At 53.1% G+C, this 21,524-nt stretch overlaps 2 protein-coding genes across 2 annotated transcripts; one reads left to right on the top strand and one right to left on the bottom strand.

The window, feature by feature from the left end:
* Positions 1-69: 69 nt before the first annotated feature.
* Positions 70-8,474, top strand: LRRC74B (leucine rich repeat containing 74B). The gene is given in 6 exon segments (XM_055796496.1): positions 70-529; positions 1,885-2,017; positions 3,718-3,924; positions 5,933-6,042; positions 6,634-6,749; positions 7,824-8,474. Coding segments are annotated over 6 exon segments (621 nt in total). The 5' UTR covers positions 70-487; the 3' UTR covers positions 7,837-8,474.
* Positions 8,475-14,220: 5,746 nt separating this feature from the next.
* Positions 14,221-20,953, bottom strand: SLC7A4 (solute carrier family 7 member 4). Its single transcript, XM_055796495.1, has 5 exons — positions 20,864-20,953; positions 18,550-19,600; positions 17,767-18,443; positions 16,889-16,997; positions 14,221-16,380 (listed from the first exon to the last, which is right to left on the bottom strand). Exons 2-5 carry the CDS (start codon positions 19,529-19,531, stop codon positions 16,193-16,195), a joined length of 1,956 nt encoding a protein of 651 aa, XP_055652470.1. The 5' UTR covers positions 19,532-19,600; positions 20,864-20,953; the 3' UTR covers positions 14,221-16,192.
* Positions 20,954-21,524: the final 571 nt, after the last annotated feature.

Here is a 21,524-nt window from a genome sequence, read left to right as displayed (position 1 = left end):
GCCCCGCCCCGGCCCCGCCCCGGCCCCGCCCCGGCCCCGCCCCGGCCCCGCCCCGGCCCCGCCCCGGCCCCGCCCCGGCCCGCAGCCATGGCCGCGGCAACGGCGCAGGTCGGCAGCGTCCCGGGGGTGGCGTGAGGCGGCCCCGCCGGCTGAGGCTCGGCCCGGCCCGGCCCGGCTTCCGCGGTTGGTGTCCCCGGGGGGGGGGCCCACGGGGACGCCGGGCTCGTCCCCTGCAGGTCCTGGCAGGCAGCGGCCTGGCACGGGCCGAGGCCCGGCCGAGACCCCGCCGAGACCCCGCCGAGGCCCCGCTGAGGCGCTGTAGGAGCAGCCACAACGCGGCAGGCACCGGGGCGTCGTGGGAGCTGCTGGGTGAAACTGACTCCATCACTCTTCCCCCACAGGCGAGGAGGGTGGCAGTGGCCCCGTGGGACAGAGCCGGTACCGGGCTGTGTGCAGGGCCTGCGGCGTGACCCTGGCCTCCTGTGGCATGCACCAGGCCGCAGGCCAAGCATGGGGCCTTGGCCCACGGGTGAGGGGTGGCAGCACTGTCACCTTGTGTGAGGCACACTTGCACTGGGCTCGGGTCTTGGAGGGGCTGCAGAGCCTGTCAGGCAGCTGGGGATGTCCCCTCCGTCACCCTGCCCTCATGCGCCGCTATGGTCCCTCACCAGAACCAGAAACCAGCGCAGATGCCCCATCCAAGGGACCGTCAGCTTTGTCTTTCCCACTAAGCAGAATGTTTTCGTAACTCCTCTGAGTATCTGAACAGCCCAGGTTTTATGTCAAAAACGTGTCAAGGACACTTTTCTGCCCACCATGCTGGCAGATTAGGTACCAGTTAGGAGCCAGCACTACCCCACACGAGGTTTGCTGTTGGGCGAGCAGTAGCGATCTGCCCACAGATGGTTTTGCAGGGCCTGGAAATGGGGATCGCCTCCCCTGGATGCAGGAGGGGAGGTGTGAGGATGGGATGTGCGGGTGTGTCATTACCTCTCTTCCCCCTTGGGTCAAGATTTTTTCCAGAGAGTGCGTTGTCTCCCCTGGGGTACTTGCACATCTTTTAAATTAATGTTTTTAGGAAGAAATTATAAACCTTTTGTACATTCCTGCATTGGTTCGTGTCGGGTAGTCCCACCCATGAAAGCTGCCTTCAGTGGGCATGGCATTTTGGAGATGCATAGTTTGGACCATGAAAAGGGTGCAGCCTTTCATACTAGTTTTTGGTGATCAGCCTTTGTGTTAAGTTTGTTTTATCTGGAATAGTTCTCTGAATTACCTTCCAGTTCATTTTCCTGTGTCTGATATCCAAGGCTGGAGAAAGTAATTCGATTTTGCAGTATCTGTTGAGTAATCACAAGGTCATTGCTATACTTCTGTTTTAACTGTAAATATTTTTGAAATTAAGAATTCCTGCTGGCAGACATCAGGATATTGGTGCAATACAGGCTTCTTAAATGTCGAGGTCAGGATTCAGAGCAGCCATAAGTAAATTAAAGGGGAACTTACTATGGCTGTACTCAGACTGCCAGGTAGAAGTGATGTCCAGAAAGGTACATCACATGGTGGGCCAGAACCTTTTCCTCTGTGTCATGAATATTGACAGCAGAAGTGTTTTTCATCATTTTTACAGAAGGAGAAATTAATTATTTAATAACATAAATGAAATATCTTAAATCATATTCAGTGTTTGCTTTTCCAGTCTAGCTTTAAATGATTTTGGAAGAGGAATCTTTTTGCACGATTCTGCTGACGGCTTTGTGAAATTCCCCTGCGCCCTGCCAAACTAATGGGAGCTGAAACAGAAAGATTCACAGGAGGTTTGTAAACACAGTGAAACTGTAAATGACCTGGGTTGTTTGTTGTTTTTTTCTTTTGTTGTTGCAGGGTGCCAGAGCTTTAGCTCTTTCCTTAATGGTTAATACCTCTATGGTCACATTAGACCTGGGTGACAACTGGCTGTAGGGAAAAGGGGCAGCTGCAATTACAGAGATGCTGAAAGAAAACTGCTACATTTCAGGTTTGTATTCTCCCATCTGCTGTTCTCTGGTGGATGCATTGGTGTAGAGGAGGAAATTGTGCTGGTTTTGTGGATTTAACCAGTCCTGCTGTCACAGTGACTGTGTGTGAAAACGGTACCGGAACTGGAGTACTGTTTGAACAGTGAGTGTTTAAAACTGCTGCTTTGTCACCTTTTTGCACTTGTTTTCATAGCATTTACTTTTGTGAAGTTAGGATGCCACTTACTGGAGTGAGTTCAGTCCTGTTACTCCTGTGAAGCTTCTGGAAAGCCAGGAGAAAGAGCAAATTTTGGCTTTGATTGAGGATCAGAAACATCCTCCTGAAACTTAAAAGACTATTGAGAGGATGCAGTTAATAACAGTTAAGGCTTTGTAAGTTGAATTTGCACAACTGGCATCTAGGAAAAGGGGCTTCTCAATAGGGACAAGTGGAAGAGAAGCCCATCTAGAGTGAATCTCCAAGCCTCTGTTCTAGCCACACACATCTGCTCTTCCTAATACCTCTGTGGTGTTAGACTACAGATAGTGCAGATACAGGGAGCAGAAGCAGAGTCGCACTTCCTGAATTTAAGTCTCAGTCGGGCAGTGTTCTGTCTAGAGATGATGGTTTTAGTCCCTGCTTTTCTAGGGTCGATATGCCTGCCTTTGATAATTAAAGTAGCATCTCCTGGTCATATGTGGACAGGTTGTCTGGGTTGTGGGTTACACGTGGCAGGGTCCTGTGCTGGCTCTGCAGAGCTGAGTTTGGTGGGATACATCTGGTTGTGCCAGCACATACCCAGAGGCACTAACAAGCCCTGTCATACCTGAGGTTGTTATGTGCAGAGACAGTCTAGGAGTCCCTGTGCGATGCTTCTGTGTGAAGAACGCAGAGCAGGGCCCAGGATGGGTCTGTGTGGAGCCCCTGTCATGTCTCTGCATTACATTTTCCAGCACTTGCATTAACCTGCTCTTTCAGTGTCTGAATCTCCAGGCCTTTGCTACAATACAGGCAGAACTTTCTCTAAGTCATGCTGGTCGCTACACTGAAGGTTGTAGTTTATTCACAAAGAACACGGCCAGTTTAGACAGCTGAAAACACAACTCTCATATAACTAAGGCAACCCTAATCTGTTTGGTTAGGAACTCATCATGGATGAAGGGGACAGGTTCTGTGCTCTGAACTGCTTGTTAACATGGGATTTCCTTATTTTTGTTTTCTAGTGGTTGGATTCAGTATTAAAGGTTCTCTTCTGTGCTAGGAAAATTCATTCTGTATGTAGGTGGGCGGTGAAGTTCATGCTTTCATATTTGGGTCTCTGTCTGCCTTCACATCCATTCGTGTTGTTACATTCAGTGTTGCGGTCGCTCCCAGCCTAAGCTCTTTTCTTCAAGCCACAATGAGGAACCAGGAAACCCGCTTTCACTTTGCTGAGTGTAGGTTGTGCCTGGACTGGGAAGCACACATGTACAAGGAGCACTTTTGTCTCATGTCCCATATTTGTGTGGCAAAACTTGAATGAGCCTAACTTAGGGACAGGCTGTAAATTCAAAAATGAAGTTATGTTGTTCCTGCTAAAATATTATGTTAGACCAGGTTCAGCATTCTTATTTTGCAAGTCTGGCACTGCTTCTGCCATTGCAGCATAGAGGTCAGGCGCCTCCCTGCCATCTGACAGGATAAGATTTGATAATCTGATAGTGTTTTTTCTTTCGCCAGTTGTCAATTTATCTGACAACGAATCAGGTGTTGAAGGAGCTTAGACCTTTTCCGCTATGCTTCTAGAAAATACTACAATTGTGTCCCTCCAGCTCTCAGGAAATGAATATGTTGATCATGCAGCCAAGTATTTAGCAGATGCCATCACAGCAAACAGCAAAGTGGAAATTCTGGATCTAAGTTACAACATGTTTGGTGACAAAGCAGGTAAAGTACTGTCTGTGCAGATGGCACAGAGAGGAGTGCTGGGGCAGTTAGCAATGCGGCTTAATGAGTTGCTTGCCTGCCTCAGACCTTTGGGGAGCCGGGTCGGTTAATATTTTCAGTTTCCTGAGAAGTATTTTTGACTCTTTGTAGGCAAAACCAGTGTCAAGCTATCATCATTCACCCATCTTCATTCTTACCCTCTTCTTACATCATTGCAAGCTTTACCTCTTCTGTTTCTTTCCCCGTTCTTCCTAGTTCACAAGTTCTGATGGTCTTCCTTGCTTATTTTTTCCATCATTATTTCAGCTTTCACAGGTGTGTAAAATGCTTAATAACAGCCGAAAACATCCAGCAGAATGAAGTTTGCCAACAGTCCTTCTGTCTAGCTCCTCATCACTGAGAGGTCATTCCAAGTGCCAAGGGGAGGTGTGGGAGTGGAACAGGCAGTTGTATGTCCCTGATACTCTGCCACCCTTGACAAGTTGTGGTTTGGGGACTTCCTTTGCTAGTGACTTTGTCTATTTCTTTTATTGTTGGTCTTGACCTTGCTAATACGTGTTGGTCTTTTTCTTTGGCTCCTGATTTTTAAGCATGCTGTTACTTAATTGTTACATCCTTGCATTCACAGTGCTCCTGTGATGATGTGCGATATAATGAAACCCAGTTATTGCGCTCTGGGCTTTAGTCTGTTCTGGTTTCACCAGGCTTACTTGTGCTGGGCTGAACTCCTCCGTCTTTCTGACTGTCCGCTTCTGTAGTACACTCCTCATAATACCATTGCTAATCCCTGACTTTTAAACCTTTATGCTCATCTCCTTTTTGCACCTTACTGGCACATGCTTCATCTTCTCCATCTGTGGCTCTCTAGGCAACCCCAGCCACATGTTCTGCTACTATCTCCAGGATGAAGACTCACAAATCTTCTTGTGCTCCAGGTCTCACTCTACAACCATGCACCAAATCTCTCTACTTCCAACATTGTCTGTGATGGGTACATAATCAAAAAGGGAGGTCCTGAATTTTTCTCTCCCATGCCACATCCCATGCCATCTGTCAAATCTACATTTTCCCTGTATTTTGTCGTTCATGAAAAATTCACAATCTTCTCTCCATCCACTGCTTTATGACTCTTAATCATCACACATCTCACTTGCTATAGCCTCCTTCTTGAAGATCCTCCCTGTCTTCAGTGGGCTTCTCTGGCTCACAAGAGAGGAAACAACCATAATCCTCTTCTCTTCTGGCCACCAGGAACACACTAGCCATTGGCTTTGTTCCTTCCCAGTTCTGCCCTACTTTTTTCCTCATTTTTACTTTTGAAGGCTGCAGTGGCTGCTTTTCTCTCCACCCCTATCCTGCTCAGGTTCTGCTGCCTTCACAATCAAACAGCTTTCCTAAGTCTTCTGGTCTTCAAGCATGTCAATGGCTTCCTTTTCTGTGCTGGCTGATGACCTCATTTCTTTACTGTCCCAGTGGAAACTCACAGAACACTTGCTGGGGAAATCTAGTCAGATTTTATGACAGTGGAGCTTTGAGAGGGGTTAAAGAGAGAGTGGAGCTGGCTTCTCTGCCATCAGAGCAGACCAGCAGGCTTCAGTTGGCTGGAGGCCAGAGCTGGGGAAGGGTGAGGGACTGTGGGAGGCTACCTACCTGCTTGCTTGTTCTCAGCTTTCAGACTCTTGTCAGGCTGGAGAATGAGCCTGTGCAGTCACATCTGCACACATGAGCAGCATACCCTGGCTTTGTGATACAGGGAATGGATCTTCTCTCCCTCTTTGCTATGTTTGCAGCCTGTGGTCAGAGCACTCATATGCTTTATTGTCCAGCAGCTTCTGCTTTGTGTTTATGGTAAACAAGGTACAAAAGGAAATAGTTTTAAATTTAATTGCCTTCCCAGACGTAATATAGACAGTTGCAGAGAAATATCTAAACTAACCTGAGCTCTGTTTTAACTCTTAAACATAATCCTTTTAATGCTTAAATTGTTTGGCTTCATCTTTTTTCTGAGGTGAAATTCTTGGAACAGCAATAGCAGAAAACATTGGATTAAAGAAACTTAAAATCAGCTGGAACCATTCCCATAGCCAAGGGGCAGCTGCCTTGGCCAAGGGCTTGGGGGTAGGAAATGTTGTCACTCCTGTTTTTAAATTGTGAGAAGTCACATGAAACTTTTATCTGTTTAAACAAGCGTGAACGCCATCATGTGCTGTTTGCCTTATGCCCTTGCCTGTCTGACAGCCATCTATGGTCTGGGATTATATAGACCTTGGAATTAAGAGTGTAAATTCATCCATTGTCTATTGACATACTGCATGTGTTTTTATTTCTCCATTTCTATTTCCTTCCCTTTTTAGAGTCAAAATTACTATAAATAATATTTTGAATTGTTTCATTTCACTTCTGATTCCTAAATCAATACAGAAATTGTTCTGTAGTTTATATACAGGTTTTACCCTACTAAAAGGAAGTAGTCTCTCATTAAAATAAGAAACAGTTCTTCTAACCTCTTAGGCTGAAAGGGGCCACTACAGTAATTTAATTCCATCTCTTGTCTAATGCAAATCACATGTCCCATTCAAGGACTAGGGGAGTGACCCCCAGTCGCTTTTCAGACAGTAGAAGGGATGGTAGTGCACAGGCAGGATATTTCTCCAAGGTTGAATCAAGTGACAGGGAAATTTTCACTTGTGTGTTTATGTCACACCACAGGCAAACATGTTCCTCAAAGCGCTGGATGTGTCCTACAATGGCTTTGGCAACAGTAGAGCAGCTGCCTTGAGGGAGGTTTTTAAAGCCAACAATGTGCTGGAAGAGCTCAGCATTAGGTGAGTCAGATTTGGTCCTGCTGCACATTTTCTCCCGTTTTGTAGTTGGTGGGCAAAGCCTGCAGCAGCCGTTCTGCAGAGAAGGCAGCTCTCTCTCACCAGGCAGGTCTCAGCACAAGGTCTCTCATACACCTTAGGAAAAGAGCATCACTTCTGGAACAGAGGCTCTGTCTCAGGCTAGTAGCCACTAATGCCCTTAGAATCATTTAGTTAGCAACTACTTTTGATTTCTAAAAAAAGAAGTCAGTTAGTTGTTCATTGAGGAGAAATTTGTGTCCCTAACTCATACGCAACGTAGGTTGCTACATCTGAGGTGATTATACAAGATCTGTTCATAGATGGAGGTTTAATCAATGGTATTTCAGGCAAAATTAACACACCAAAGTACGGAGGTCTGCTGTAGGATGGGACTTGCACCTCAGCTCTGCTGACTGTATTGACTGTATCACCATGGACTACATACGGAGACTGTGATGGTGAGCTCAGAGGAAGGAGTTGCCCTGCAGTCACCTGCATTTGATCAGCTGGATCTTGTCCTTCCTGGCCCTTAGCTGTGAACAATCCAGATGTCCACCCACCACCTGATGATCCCTGAAATGCTGAGCCTTCCTCTGGCAGCTGGTGCCTGCCTTTTGTACCTCCTCCTCTCCAGCTGTTTTAACTTCTCTTCCTGTAGACCATCCTTCTGAGCTTACTATCCATCCTGCCATTGTCCTCACTTTCTCTCCAGGTCTTTTTTGTTTGCTTGTTTTCCACCTTTATTCAGCTTAGCTCACTGTCTTTTGGCAGTGCAGTGAGGAGCTTGTGTGAAAACCCCTATCTTCCTTTGATTTCTGTGCTACTTCATCATCATTTTAGCACTTACACCTCTTGCCCTGGGAGCAGAATGCTGCTGTAGAGTCTCATACCTACCCGTAACACGGTGGTAGTGACTAACAGCCCTGGCTTTTACAACCTTGTGTCAGAATTCTCAGTTTGGGTTAAGAGAGCACAGAATATATTTCAGTATCTGTTTTCTGAGGGAGGCTGGATCCTACTGCACACTTGCTTACCTGTAGTGATTTTCCCCTCTAGGATACCTCTGTGAACAGAGAGCTTGCAAAGCTGTGTGATGCTGTGAGAATACTTTTCCAAAATCATCTTCTCAGATACGGTGGAAGCATGAAGTTGCAGAAGAAAAATCAGTCAAAGGCTTATTTTCAAAGGCTTATTACAACCTGAAGTGGTGGGTAATTCCCAGAATGCAGTGGCTTCACGTGAGTCTTTTTGGGGCTGGTTCTTCGGCACTTCTGCCTAACACCCCAGTGCCACTCACGAAGCCCGTGACACAAGGATGTGTCAGGGCAATGCTAAGGCAGCATCTGTGCAAATATTGGCTACATCATCGTTGCTGACACTTGGAAGTTCTGTCTTTTCACTTTCAGATTTCTGCTGCGACCAGCTCTGAGTCTCTTCCAGCACATGCAAGAGCATCCTCATGGATGAGAGTCCAGGGGCTCCTTTTTAATCATCATCTTTGTGTGTAGAACATTTGTCTGGTGGAACATCACGTGCTGTAGGTGCTGCTGGTGCTTGGATCCATAGCCTGCCACAGTGGGGTCTGTGCAGCCTGAGAGTGCACTTACTATGTTGAAAGCAAAGTCATATTCAGAGATGTGCTGTGAACAAACGCTTTCTGTCTTAGATTTGTTCTCCTGTTAAACAGCCAGGATTGCCTTTGCCGAATTTGCTGTCAGATGCACTGGTGACTCATTTTCATCTGCTTCCTACGACAGTTCTTTAGCCTTACATGGAGCCCACATTCCCCAGAGTAGAGCCCCTGCCCTGGGTCATGACTGGCATTATTTCCTGGATGCATGCTCTTGCTTTTGTCACTGTTACATATGGTGGATGCGACAAGTTGCCTGGAAATAGGACAGGCACTCAGTGGTTGCTCAGCAATGACAACAGCACGTGGGCTGTGACTTTTCCCCTCCCTGAGATGTTTTCTGTGATCCTGGTATAATCCGGTGGATCCCTCACTACACTCTCTGGGACACCTGGGCACTGTGATTCAGGGAGAGGGGTGGAATTGTGAGCTTCTTAAGGAGCACTGGGAAGGAAATCATGTCTGTGTTCTAAGAAGCCTGGCTTAACTCTCCCTCTCCTGCTCTCTGTGAAGAAGTTGTTTCTTGCGGTTTGGGAAGGGGCTGAGGATGCTCACACAAACAGCTCTGTCTGGCTTGGGCTGGAAGTGCAGGGAGCTCTGCTTTGCAGTCAGAGGGCAGCAAACCCCAGTGGTGTTGCCGTGCTGCCTTAACCTAGCTGTGGCTATACACAAATAATTGTCTTTCATTCCCTGAAGGTTGCCAGACATCGTTTGTAAAGAGTGTGCAACAGTCTCGGTGTACCCACGGCCGCAGCTAGGCAAGCCTGCTCTGTCCCCAGGCATGGCAAGTGTGCGCTGGGTTTGATTGCCTGTTTCACCAACACACCAGCTGGCAGGTCTGGGGACATCCAGGCAGTTCTGTCCTGTAAGGCAGTAGTGACACCTCTCTGAGATGGCAGCTTGTGAAAAGCAGGGGCCAAAATTCAAGTCAGCTTCTGTCAGTCTTTGTAGAGTACCAAGAGTACAGGCTACCACAGCAGTTGGCTGGTGCCCTGTGTTTTGCCTTATGCTTTTTTCCCTGGAACAACAGCATTATTATCCCCTTGCTCACTTTGGTATTTAAGTTACCTAATAAACGTGCCTACCAGTGAAATTGCACTTAGTTCTCAGCAGAAGATGAGGTTTAGCCTCTTTATTTGAAAATAACTCTATGCAGTTATGATTTACCTAATGGAGCCTGTCCTATACATGTGCAAATTATTTTACAGTTACGTATCTAAAAAATAATGTCTGTGCCTTGGATTCACACCTGTCTGTTTACACCATTTGGAGAGGTCTCTTGCGTGTTGTTAAGGTCTGTAAATCTGGGTTGCTTCTAGAAATTGCAGAACCATCCTGACACCCCCTCGACCTCTAGATGAAAACTGCATGTATCGAACACAGAAGATGTTATGAGGCTTGATTTAAATCAGTATAAGTACTTATATTTTAAGATATTTAGTTACTATTTATTGTTTCTGTTACGTCCCTTGCTGCTAGCCCTTCCTGTGCTCTCCAAAGAGGAGATGCAAATTAAAATTGTATTAAAAAGTTAATACATACAAAGTCCATCCTTATTCCCCAGCTGGTGTAGCTAGAGAAGATCCACTTACCCCTGCCTTGACACATCAATTCATTAGGCACTGCAGCTGGACCTGGGTGTTTTTAAGTTCAATAAATCTATCGGTGTACCATTTGGGAACCTAAAAATACCAGGTGAACCAGCAGTGTTTTATGGGGTAATGTAACTGGGATGTGTATGTTGAATGTTCAGTTGTCCTGTGGGTTTGATGAGAGAAGGAGGTGGCTGTGGCAAACTGAGCGTTTGCCTGCTCTGTGTGCAGGCAGGATGGCACAGGCAAGATTGTGGAGGCAGGATTTGCTCTCTGGGAGGGCTGGAGGGAGAAGAAGGAACAGGCAGCTGGAGCTGCCCTGCGGGAGGTTTTGTGTGTGAAGTTGCAGGGATGTGTTGTGCTTTGGCAGCTGCTGTGAAAGGTTATGAGGAATTAACGTGGAGAGTTATACTGAGAGCCGTATTTCTGTTGTACTGAAATAGCAGTTACTCGTAATTTACCTGGCAGTCTAGTCTCCCCAGCTGGTTTCCCCATTCCTCTTTCCTCCAGACTCGGTTGTGTTCTTTTTCAAGTTGGGAACTAATCTTGGAATAACTCACCAGAAGATCTGAGTCCCTGTTCACCTTGTAATTTCCAGTACTGAGCTTGTTTGTTGGGGTTTTTTTGTTTTGTTTTTGGGTTGTTTTGTTTTTTTTTTTCCTGAGTGTTATTTCAATATTGTTCCTTTTTGGTTTCTTCACCAAACTTCCAGGTAGCCAGTTGGATGCCTTATGGAAGGTTCTATAGTACAACAGCACTGCTGCCTCTTTCCAAGCTGCTGTCCCCATCAGAGCACAGAGGTTACACAAATCCATATTAATTGTCACAAATGGTATTTTTTTCCTCAGTTCTTGAGCAGCTCTCATGTTGATCAGTGTCCTTTTGAGGCCTTGGATTTCCTCGCACCCCTTCACCTTTTTGAAGGATCAGCCAGCTTGTTTTCCTGCAGTGCTCTGGGCCTTCCTCCAGCTGCCGATTATTTCTGGAAAAAGTGCATTAATGCTCCAGGGAAGCTCACTGCCTAACCCCACATAAAACTCTTCTGGTGTAAGTTACGTAGGTGATCACTAAAGTTTTAGCTGTAGTACTACTAATAAGCATCATCTGAAGGCAGGGCTGGGGCAGAGGAGCCTGTACATGACTCCTAGCTTCTCCTCCAGCACAGCAGAGTTTTTCAGGAACGCTTTCATCTCCTTTACAATATTGAGTGTGCTGCCGTGCAGAAAGGTGCCTTAGCTCTTGTCCCAGCAAAGATCAGGGCCCATGGGGTTTGGTGCTGTCCTAAAGGGCTTCCAGTGTAGCAAGGGAAGCCCAGGCAGGTGGGATCATGAAAATTCAGCTGTCCTTGCTCCAGAAGAGGAACAGCTCACTGCAGCCCATTCCTGACAGCATCTGATGGACATTTCGTAACCTCTCAGGCAAAGTTATCATTGCCAGAAGCAAGTGTTTCTAGTCTGTTGCCTAAATCTCCCCCATGACAGTTTAAGTACATTGCTTCTTGCCTTGTCTCCTGTGCACGTGGTGAAGATTTATCCTCCTTTTGTGGCTGTGTGGTTGGAGACTGGCCTGTCTGCTGTCAGAAAGGAGCCTCTGCTGCTGGGATGGGACCACTTTGTCCCTGCATGTGCTTGTACAACTGGTTAGAAGATGTTTTCACCAAGAGCTGTGGCCCCAAAGCAGCTTGCTGCAGGGACTGCAGAGATGCAGGCTGCTGAAGCATGACCGCAGGCATTCCTACCGTGCTTCGGGTACCCCTGTGCTCAGCGCTCCAGCTGCTGGCCTGGCCACTGGCACTTCACGGAGGGATGAAGGGACCACCCAGCCCAGGGTTTGTGCCATCTTTTAATGCCCTGCCGTTTTCCAGGCAGTGGGAGGAGCAGATACACCGCTGCTGGCGTCTCAGGATGAAGAACTGTGCTTACCTCATCCTCTGGCTGTAGCTGCAGGAGGAGGAGGGGAGGATCGCAGGGGATAATGAGAGGATTACTTACAGCCAGCCTTAAACGAGCCCTGCAGCTTGTCTTTGGTGCTTTCAGAGCTGGGGTGGAGGGGTGGGAGGGATAAGGAGGGATAATTTAGAAACAGGAGGCTGGGAAGAGATTTAATTAGGACGTTGGGCTGCTCTCTCCTTGGCAGAAGCCCACCACCCTCTTCTAGTGCTTGGGGCTCCCTTTTTCCTCCCTTGAGCATGGTCAGGGCTCAAGTATGCAAATGGGTCAGTTCCTGCTTATTTCAGTGTAACTTCTGTGATTAAACTGTCTCTGAAGCAGTGTTGGGATGCACCTATGACTCCCATCCCTTGCTGCACTTCACCATGCAAGAGCCCAGCCATCCCTGCAGGAGCTCCCCCAGCTTGCATCGCTGAGGCTGCGTGGGCGAAAGCAGCGAGCCTGTTTCCTGAAGCCTCCAAGATCATCATCAGCTCAGTGCCGTTTGGCTTATCCCTGGAGCTGGGCTGGCTACCCCTCCACCAAGCCGCATCTCGGGGCTGGGCGTGGAGGGACGCCAGGCTAATTTGGTGTCTTTACCATTTAAACGATGGTGGGTAGTATTCCTGGCGTTGATTTTTCTCTCTAGTACAAATCCCATGTTATTCCCCCTCTGAATTTGCGTTTCAACTTGTCTCCTTACGCCTGCTTTGTGGGAACTCTCCTCCCAGGGCACGGCAAACCAGCACTGCCCTGGTAGCTCCTCTACCCTGACCTCCCAGTCCAGCAGTGGGGCTGGTGAGGCTCTGGCTGTCCCTGGCCACTGCCTGCCCACTCACACGCTGTTTGTGGGGGATTATCATCCAGGGATCACATTAACCCTCTTAGCCCAGCCCAGGCGCACATGTGCTGGAGCTGCTCCTGCCCCGTGGCCCCTAAAGCCCTTCCAGGTTCCCGGAGCCCCCAGCGCCGGCCATTACGCCACTGACCTAAATACTTCACTGATGCATTGTGATTAGATTGATTTCCATACAGTCCAGATAGGCTGATAGACCATTTCCATGAATCCCAGAAAAAATGATTTTTATTTTTTTTTTTTTTAAAGGTAATTTGGAGAAAGATACTCCTATGGAAAATCTGTGTACTATCAGCCGGAGTGAAACAGCAAGAGGTTGTCTCCCCATCCTCTATGAAACAAGGTTTGGTGAGCTGCGTACGGGGATGGTTTGCTTTTAAATCCGGCTGGATCACACTTGGGGGGATACAGATGAGGGAACTGATGTTCTCCCTACAATTACGAGCTGCCATCTTGAGGCACTGCTGACACTTTTTAGTTTGGATTTTTTTTTTTTTTCTTTCTGCTGCTACAATTTTCAGGAACAAATCATTGTAGCAGGGCTCCCTTGGTGGCAGTGGCTGCTGACAGCCCCCTTTTTTTGTGTGTGCATTAATGGGTAGGCAATTTAAAATCAATTAATACATGTTCTGTGCCTGTGCAGGGCATGTTATTGCAACGGGATGGTGTATGACACAGACGAACTGACCAATTTTGTAATCCTATTTAAAAAAAAAAAAACGCAAGTGTGCTCAAGAGGGCATGCTCACCTCCCAGGCTGCCGTTAATTATGTTTCAATCCTTTAATTCCCTGCCAGCTGCATCCCCATCATTCCCTGCCTCTCCCTGGCTGTGCTGGGGGCTACCCTGTATCCACGTTTGCTTTTCATGGCACAGCCTAAGCAGTAATTCCTCTGCATTTTTACAGATGAACATTTTAAAATAGATTAAATATCAATTGCTATGAGGCTCGTTCAACAACTCTTAGATCTTTGTCAAATTAAGGCTGATCAGGAGCTCACGCTGAGTGAGCCCAGCCCCAGCAACAGCTGAGAATATTTTGCAGTGTGATTTCTATTGACTTTCCTCCAAAAGAGAACACAAAAATGTTTTGAACCTCAGCCTGTCCTGCTCTACTAGGACTTCTACTGCTCTTCCTCAGCCACCCGCCAGGCTCCCTTGCTCCTGATACATCACTACGGTTCTTTCTCCTCACTTTTATCCTGCTGACAATGGATTTCTAGCAGGCATTAAAAGCCAACAATTGATAAGGAGAGTTCAGTCTGTCTGCCTCCCCAGATACTTGTTGAATATTTTTTTAATAAAGAATGACTTTATCACAGGAAGGAAACAATGGTGAGGATGGGGGTGCCTGTGGGTTATCTCAAGTGACTCACGCTTTAATTCCCATTATTTGCTCCGGTTCACAAGTTCTCCCATCCGTTCAGCTCGTAACCCTGGGCAGCTGTAGCGAACCTGCCCTGGTGCTGCTCAGCATTGTCCTTGAGGCTGGCAAAGGGGTTCAGGCCCATCGGGTATAGTTATATTTGTGTATCTCTAAAGCTCACCTTCCAGGCTACCTTTGCACAGCTGTCCCAGCCCCTTGGAGGTCCCAGTTTCCGTGGGTCCCACCGGAGCCCCTCCTCGTGAACAGAACACCCATGTCAGAAGAGCAAAGCTGCTCTCGGAGTGCCTTGTGGACCCTGCCAGGTGGTGTGCAGCTCACACGTGCCAGCCCAGCTCTGGGAGCACGTCACAGTGACTCCCTGTGACCTGTCCTGGCCCCACGATGGCCGAGAGCAGCCCTGGGCAGGGTCTGCATGCCGTGGGCAGGGTCTGCACGCACCGGCCCACTGCTGCCCTTGCAGGGCTTGGGAGGAAGGTGGCAGTGGGTAGCGTGACCCTCCCCACGTGGACTGTTGGGGACACACTCAGCACAAACGACCAGAGCCATCACAGAACCAGTATTTATGAGGGTGACCGTGTCAGCCCATTGCTCACAAGCCACTACACAGAGGTGCCAAGCAGGGCCACAGCACGGCGGGGACACGCTGCTCTGTCGGCAGCGGCGGCAGCACAGGGGAGAGGCGGGATGCGGAGCAGCACTGGCAGATGGAGGGGTTCACCCAGGGAGCCGGCGTATTGTACCGAGACCACCCATGGCCCCTCTAGGCCCCCCCAGGGACTGGCCAGCAAGAAGCAATGGGACCAGCTTGCCCACGGTCCCCGGCTCCTCACAGGATGCAGATGACGTTGCACGTCCAGCATGGCTGCAGGGAGCAGGGTGTCCACGCTGCAAGGCCTGGCAGTTCAGCAACCTCGTGCTCAACGGATTGTCTCCTCCATGTTTTCTTCCAAAACGCGCTAAACCCCCACCTCCCTTCCACTTTAGGCTGCTCATGGGCAAACCAGCAAAGGGTGGCTGCAGCAGTGCCGCTGGGGAGCAACCCCATGACACCACAGCAGCCAGGGTGAACCCCAGAGCGTGGGGGTGCTCGCCGGGGAGAGGGCAATACTGAAAAGCACCTGCAGAGCCCGTCTCAAGCCCGAGCGAGCCTGGGAGGGGTATCCTGAGGGGCTGAGCCCCCCATGCTGGGGCAGGCGGCAGTGCAGACTGTGCTGCTGGGGCGCAGGGGAAGGCGGGAGCTGGCTCCAGGCAGCCCAGCCCAGGGATGCTGCAGAGGACCTCTGGGGACAAGGCAAGAAATCTGGGGTCCTCAGTGCCCACACCCAGCTCAGGGCTGGGGCAAAAGCCTGGCCCTGCTGTGACCTTGCAGCCAGGCACAGCCCCCAGCCCCCCCCAAACAGCCGATGCCAGCGGCTGGGACAATGCAGTGGGGCTTCTGCTGTGACAGCCCACACCAGCCGTGTCCCTTCTCCCATCTCCTGTTCCCAGCAGCTCCTCAGCCCCAGCCTTTACGGAGCGTGGCCCTGGGGGTGCGGACAGCAGGGGTGCCAGCGGGGAAGCATGTTTGGCCCCTGCCTCCTTCTGCAGGTGGGCTGAGCAGGAGGCAGGGGGGCTCTGCAGGGCTGCAGCCAGGATGAGACCTAGGACTGGCGGCACTGGGCTGCCTGCGCAGGTCCCCAGGGTCCCTCTGCATCCCCAGCTGCGGATAGATTTGCTGCACGGTGCCTGGGTGCACCTGGGGGAAGGTGGCAAGGACACAGCTCCTCAGGAGCAGGGCAGGCGCTGGGCTGAGACCCAGTTCCTGAGTGCTGGCGACGGAGAGGGAGGGAGCCAGCCCCCAGCCATGCTCTGCAGGGACCGGGTGGGGAAGGGCGAGCATCCTCATCATCTCCAGATGGAGCCACATGCCCAGGGCTGCCCCAGTGGCTTCTCTGTCAAAGGGAGCAGGAAGAGGAGGTGGGGGGGTCTCTGGCCTTGCTGTGGGGAGGGGGTCAGATGCTCCCATAGCCAGGTGTCCCCATCCCCTGAAGCGTCATCTCTTACAGTCGTCGGTGTCCGGCAGCCCGGCAGTGGGCTGGGAGCTGGGCTGGACTGCCTGCACCCTCTCCTCCAGGCTGCCGCTGGGGAACACCACGTAACGGGCGCTGACACGCTGTGGCCTGGGCTCCCGCAGGTTCTCCTTGCTGTGCCAGATGCCGTAACCGAAGTACACCAGCAGGCCTGCAGCGGGGACAGCAAGGGCAGTGGCTCGAGCACAGGCCGGCAGCTGGCAGGGATGTGGCCGGCATCCTGGCGAAGCAGCACAAAACACGGCGCCGGGGCGCTTGGCTGAGCTGCTTGCAGGAGGAATAGGAGCCCACTGCGTGTTGAGAGCAAGGGGAGCACCCCCAGAGCCTGGGAGGGGGAAGCCCCTCGCTGGGAAGGGCTTCTGAAGCCCCGGGGAGCTGCCTTGGGAGCCTTGTCATTCTGGTCCAGAGCTCGAAGGAGGATCCAAACCTTCACAGGAACAAGTCATAACACACTGGGAACCAGAAAGGGTCTGGGAGACCTTGGCTTCTGTCTCAAAGGGGAACCGGAGGCAGAAAGGGGCACGATGTGCTTTATAAACCCATGGCCAGGGGAGAAAAGCTGCAGACGCAGCTGGCCAGTGCTGGGGCAAGCCCGGCTCCCTTCTCCCCTGAAGCATCCACCGCCCTCCCGGGGCTCACGTTGCCGCAGGAGCACTCACCTAAGAGCAGCCAGATGGCAAAGCGGAGCCACGTCATGTAGCTGAGCTTCAGCATCAGATAGATATTGAGGACGATGCTCAGCGCCGGGGAGAGGGGTACCAGGGGGATCTGTGGGAGGAAAGGAGCTGGGGGGCGTGAGACCTGCAGGATCACGTTCCCCATCCTTAAAACCATAGAGACAAAAGCCAGCACTGGTAAATGTGGGGGACAAAGTGACCATCCTCCTGGGCTTTCTGAAAATGACTTTTTTTTCCCCGGAGAAAAAGGCAGCCAAAAGGAACAATGAGGATCCAGGAGCTGGGAGCCAGGCTGGCAGGGTGGGCATGGGCGCTGGGAACAGCCCAGAGGCATCATCGCAAGGACCAAACAAGCTTCCAGTGCAATCCAGAGCCAACATGGTCCTTGCTGGAGCAGCTGGTGCATGGGCATGGCAGGGACGTGGTGTTACCATCCACATGTCACACTGGGCCGGGGCCCAGAAAGGCTGGGAACCAGAGAGTGAGGAGCACAAAAGGCAACAAAAGTGGTTTGGAGGCTGAAGAGCTCCACCATGTAGCTCAAGGGCAGGCCAAAGGCAGGAGTTGGGACATGCATGGAGTAGGGGGGCTGTGGGGATGAGAAGAAAGGAGCCTGGGGTGGGTAGGAGCAGTCCCATGGGATGGACACAGAGCTGCTGGGGATGTCCTCTCCTGGGGACCAGTGACCATGCAGACTGCCACCACGGGCAACACCACCTCCCCGCGCCCAGAGCTTGCCACCACCCTCCTCCCCCAGCAGCTGTGGTGCTTTCACCAGGCCTCCTGTGGGTCCACCAGAGCTGCTCCCACCCCAGCGACCCTGGCAGAGGGACTGATCCCACCTGCGGCCCCGGGTGTACCTGGAAGGTCTGCGTGCTGCGCTGTTGCTCATGCGCCCAGATGAGGAGGAGGCTGAGCAGGAAGCCCAGGCTGAAGAGGACCAGCAGCAGGGAGTAGCTCCAGGTGGGCAGGTGGAGGTGGGTGTTGCCGAACACCAAGACGGAGCAAAGGCAGATGGCAGACACCATCAGGGTCACCACGGCCACCGTGACCACCTCGCCTGGGTAGAAGTCGCTGAGGAACTCCAGGTAGGGCTCGAAAGCTGCCTTCAGCTGTCCTGGCTCCCGGTGCTCTTTGCTCTTGTCCCTGTCCACCAGCTGGAGCTTGTCGGAGAAGGACTCATACTCCTTCAGCTCGCCGGTGGATGGACCCTCATGGGGCTCAGGGGTGGGCCGGCCACCAGCTGCTGGTGCAGGGACATCCACCTTCTGCTGCTGGAAGCGCAAGACGATGATGCTAGCAGCCACAAAGGTGTACGCCAGCAGCGTGCCAATGGACAGGAACTGCACCAGGGCTTCCAAGTCAAAGATGAGGGCCAGCAGGGCCATGAGCAGCCCGAAGACCACAATGCCGATGACGGGCACCTGTGTGCGGGGATGCACACGGGAGAAGACCCGAAAGAAGAGCCCATCCTCAGCCATGGCGTAGACAATGCGTGGCAGGGAGAAGAGGTTGCTCAACAGGACCGTGTTCATTGCTGAGGGATGGGCAGAAGAAGGACCCCATCAGACCCAAACCACCCTGGTGCCCAGCCCCCATTGCAAGCGAGGTGGGCAGCTTCTGACGCTGCTGCCTGTACTCACCACAGATGGAGCCAGCGGCCACCAGGAACCCTGCCCAGGCGTAGCCCCTCCTGTAAAATGCATCTGCCAGGGCAGAGTCGGGGTCCAGCGTGTGCCAGGGCACCATCAGCGTCAGCACCACCGACACCAGGATGTAGGCCCCGGTGGCCAGCCCCAAGGAGAAAGCAATGGCCCTGGGGACAGCCTTCTGCGGGTTCCTGGCCTCTTCGCTGGAGGCCGCGATGACGTCAAAGCCCACGAATGCGTAGAAGCAGGTGGCTGTGCCAGCCATGATGCCCGACAGCCCGTATGGGGCAAAACCACCCTCCTGGGCACTCCAGTTCTTGGGCTGGGCCAGGACGAAGCCCATGATGAGAATAAAGAGGATGACACCCATACTGATGGCTGAGAAGACATGGTTGAGCCAGGAGGACACTTTGGCCCCAAAGGAGATGAAAGCGGTGGCTACCAGCAAGATGGCAGCCGCCAGAAAGTCAGGGTAGTGGGCCAGGAATGGCACCTGCCAGGTGCCCACGTGGGTCTCCGTGAAGTTCTTGATCTTGTGGTTGAAGATGGAGTCCAGGTAACCGCTCCAGGCCCTGGCCACTGCGGCTCCCCCAATCATGTACTCCAGCAGCACGTTCCAGCCGATGAGGAAGGCCCAGATCTCACCCACAGACACGTAGGTGAACATGTAGGCAGAGCCTGTCTTGGGTACCCGGGCTCCAAACTCAGCATAGCAGAGAGCAGCCAGGAGCGAGGCAAAGCCAGCAATGATGAAGGAGATGATGACGGCGGGGCCAGCGATCTCCTTGGCCACAGTACCTGTGAGGACATACAGCCCGGAGCCCACCATGCCCCCAATGCCCAGCAGCGTCAAGTCAATGGTGGAAAGGCATCTGTTGAAGGACGTCTCCATCATGTCGTCCTCCAAGGTCTTCACTCGGTTGAGTTTCTGGCAGAAGCGAGTCAGGTCGGTGGAGCGAGGCAGCCATCTGGCCATGGTGGAGGCAGGGGGCCCTGCCCTCCGGCAGGGCGAGGGGTCCGCAGCAGCAAGACCCTGCCTGGAGACCTGACAGAGGAGCAGGAAGGTGTGAGCATCCCCCCCTGCAGAGAGCTATTGGGTGGTGGGGACTGGGTGGAAAAGCTACCGGGGCACATTCAGGGTGTTCCCTTGCTCCTCAGCCACCACAGGGCTTAGCCGCAGAGCGTGTCCCCCTCCAGGGTGGTGGCACAGGACAGCCAGCCACTCTGTGCAGGGACCCGTGCTTCACGCCAGCTGGGAGGGAAACCACAGCACCCGCAGGGCAGCACCTCGCAGGCTTTTCTTTTTAAAGCAAAGCTGCATTAAAGCCCAAATTTATCTCCAGCCCTGCTGAAGGTTTCTGTGCTGCTTCCCCTCCACCTTATTTAACATCTACCGGACCATCGCCCTGGCGTGCCTGGAGCCCACTGAGGGGGTACAGAGCATCTCCCAGCTCCCAACATCCCACTGCATCCCCAGGGAAAGCCCAGGCATGGTGCAGAGGCGTGCATCAGGAAGCCCAGAGCAGCTCCGTGAGGACGTGGGAGTCCCCGGCCAGACCAGGAAACACATCCAGTGTCAGGATCGGCCCCAGCTGGCAGCTGCTGCCCGGAAAGCAGGACAACGGGAAAGCGGGACAATGGGAAAGCGGGACAACGCAGCTCTGGGGACCTTCAGGTGCCGCTTCACAGCTGCTCCATGGGGTGGTCTGTGGTTCTGGTGATGCTCTCCCCTTCCAGCCGCCCTCCTTCCCATGCCAAGATAGGTGTCTCCCTGCACCCCCAAACCACCGGTCCCGCTCGGGGGGCCGGTGCTACTTGGTGCAGCCCTGCTCCCTGGGTCCATCCGCCTGGGAGGCCAAAAGGTCCTGCGGAAAGGCCACCGCGAGCCGACAGCATGACGCTGGCCCGTGGGGACAACAGGCCTGTTGTCCCCAACTGTGCTGGCTGAACCCCTCCCCCAGCATTGGGGTCCCCAAGAAGGGAGGGGCTGGCAGTATCAGGGTACCCGACCCCAATATGCCCGAACAGCCGCAGCCGGGCAGGACGCGGAGCTCGACGCCCGCTGGGGCAGGGAGCATCCCTCCCGGGCTGGCAGGGGGTGGTCGCGGGGCGGGGGGATGGGGACACACAGCTGAACCGGGGCCGGTTCAGCCTCTGCATTCACCCCCGGGTGGGGAGGGGAAAGTTTCGCCCCTGCTCAGCCCCACCGCGCCCCCCGCCCCGCGCCCAGCCCCGGCCCCGCTCCCCCGAGCCGCAGCGCCTGCCCCACGCCCCGGTACCGGTACCGCTCCCGGGAGGCCCCGCTCACCTGCGCGGGCGCGGCCGGGGGCTCCGCCAGCGGCCCCGGCCCCCACCTGCTCCGCGCCGCCGCCGCCGCCGCCCGCCCCGGCTCCGCCTCCCCGGCCCGGCGGAAGGGCGGGCACCGGCTGCGGGGACCCCCCCCGGGGCGCGGCGGGCGGGGGCCGGGCGGCTCCGAGCCCCCCCGGGGCGGGGGCTGGGGAGCAGGGGGGGCAGCCCCGGCCCCCGCGGAGGGGCTGGCGCGGTTTTGGCAGCGCACCGAGACCCGCGGGGGGGACGTCACCCCCACGGGGTGTGCAGCCGGAGCCACCGTCAAGGGGACAGCGGAGGGGTTATCCCAGATCCGGGATACGGCTCTGGCTGGAGCCAAGGGCTGGGACCCTGCTCCGCTCCTCCTGGGCTGTTCCAAGGGGAATCGGCCCCTACCCGCTGTGCGCCGGAGCTGCCGCCTGGGGACGGGGACCTCCGTGCCCAGATCCGCCACGTAGCAGCGGAGGTACGGAGGAAAGCGGCGGAGGGGCAGCAGCAGCAGGAGGCTCCTCGCCAGGCCCATCCAGCTCATGGTCCTGCCGCCCAGGAGCGAGGAAAGCTGGTGAGAGCACAAAACGCGAGCAAAAGTGTGGATGTGGTGCTTCCACCTGGCTCCAAGCGTCTGCAGCTCAGGGAATCGC

This window comes from Falco peregrinus, chromosome 2, assembly GCF_023634155.1.
Source record: "Falco peregrinus isolate bFalPer1 chromosome 2, bFalPer1.pri, whole genome shotgun sequence".
Lineage (NCBI taxonomy): Eukaryota > Metazoa > Chordata > Aves > Falconiformes > Falconidae > Falco > Falco peregrinus.
The sequence above is the reverse complement of the archived record's forward strand: the minus strand, read 5'-3'. Positions and strand labels throughout refer to the sequence as shown.

Coding starts and splice junctions, on each gene's coding strand:
- SLC7A4 (XM_055796495.1), bottom strand. CDS start 19,531: ATGGCCAGATGGCTGCCTCGCTCCACCGACCTGACTCGCTTCTGCCAG. Junction 18,444..18,549: donor GGCCGCTGGCTCCATCTGTG/GTGAGTACAGGC, acceptor CCCATCCCTCAG/CAATGAACACGGTCCTGTTG. Junction 16,381..16,888: donor TGCCATCTGGCTGCTCTTAG/GTGAGTGCTCCT, acceptor TCCCCGCTGCAG/GCCTGCTGGTGTACTTCGGT.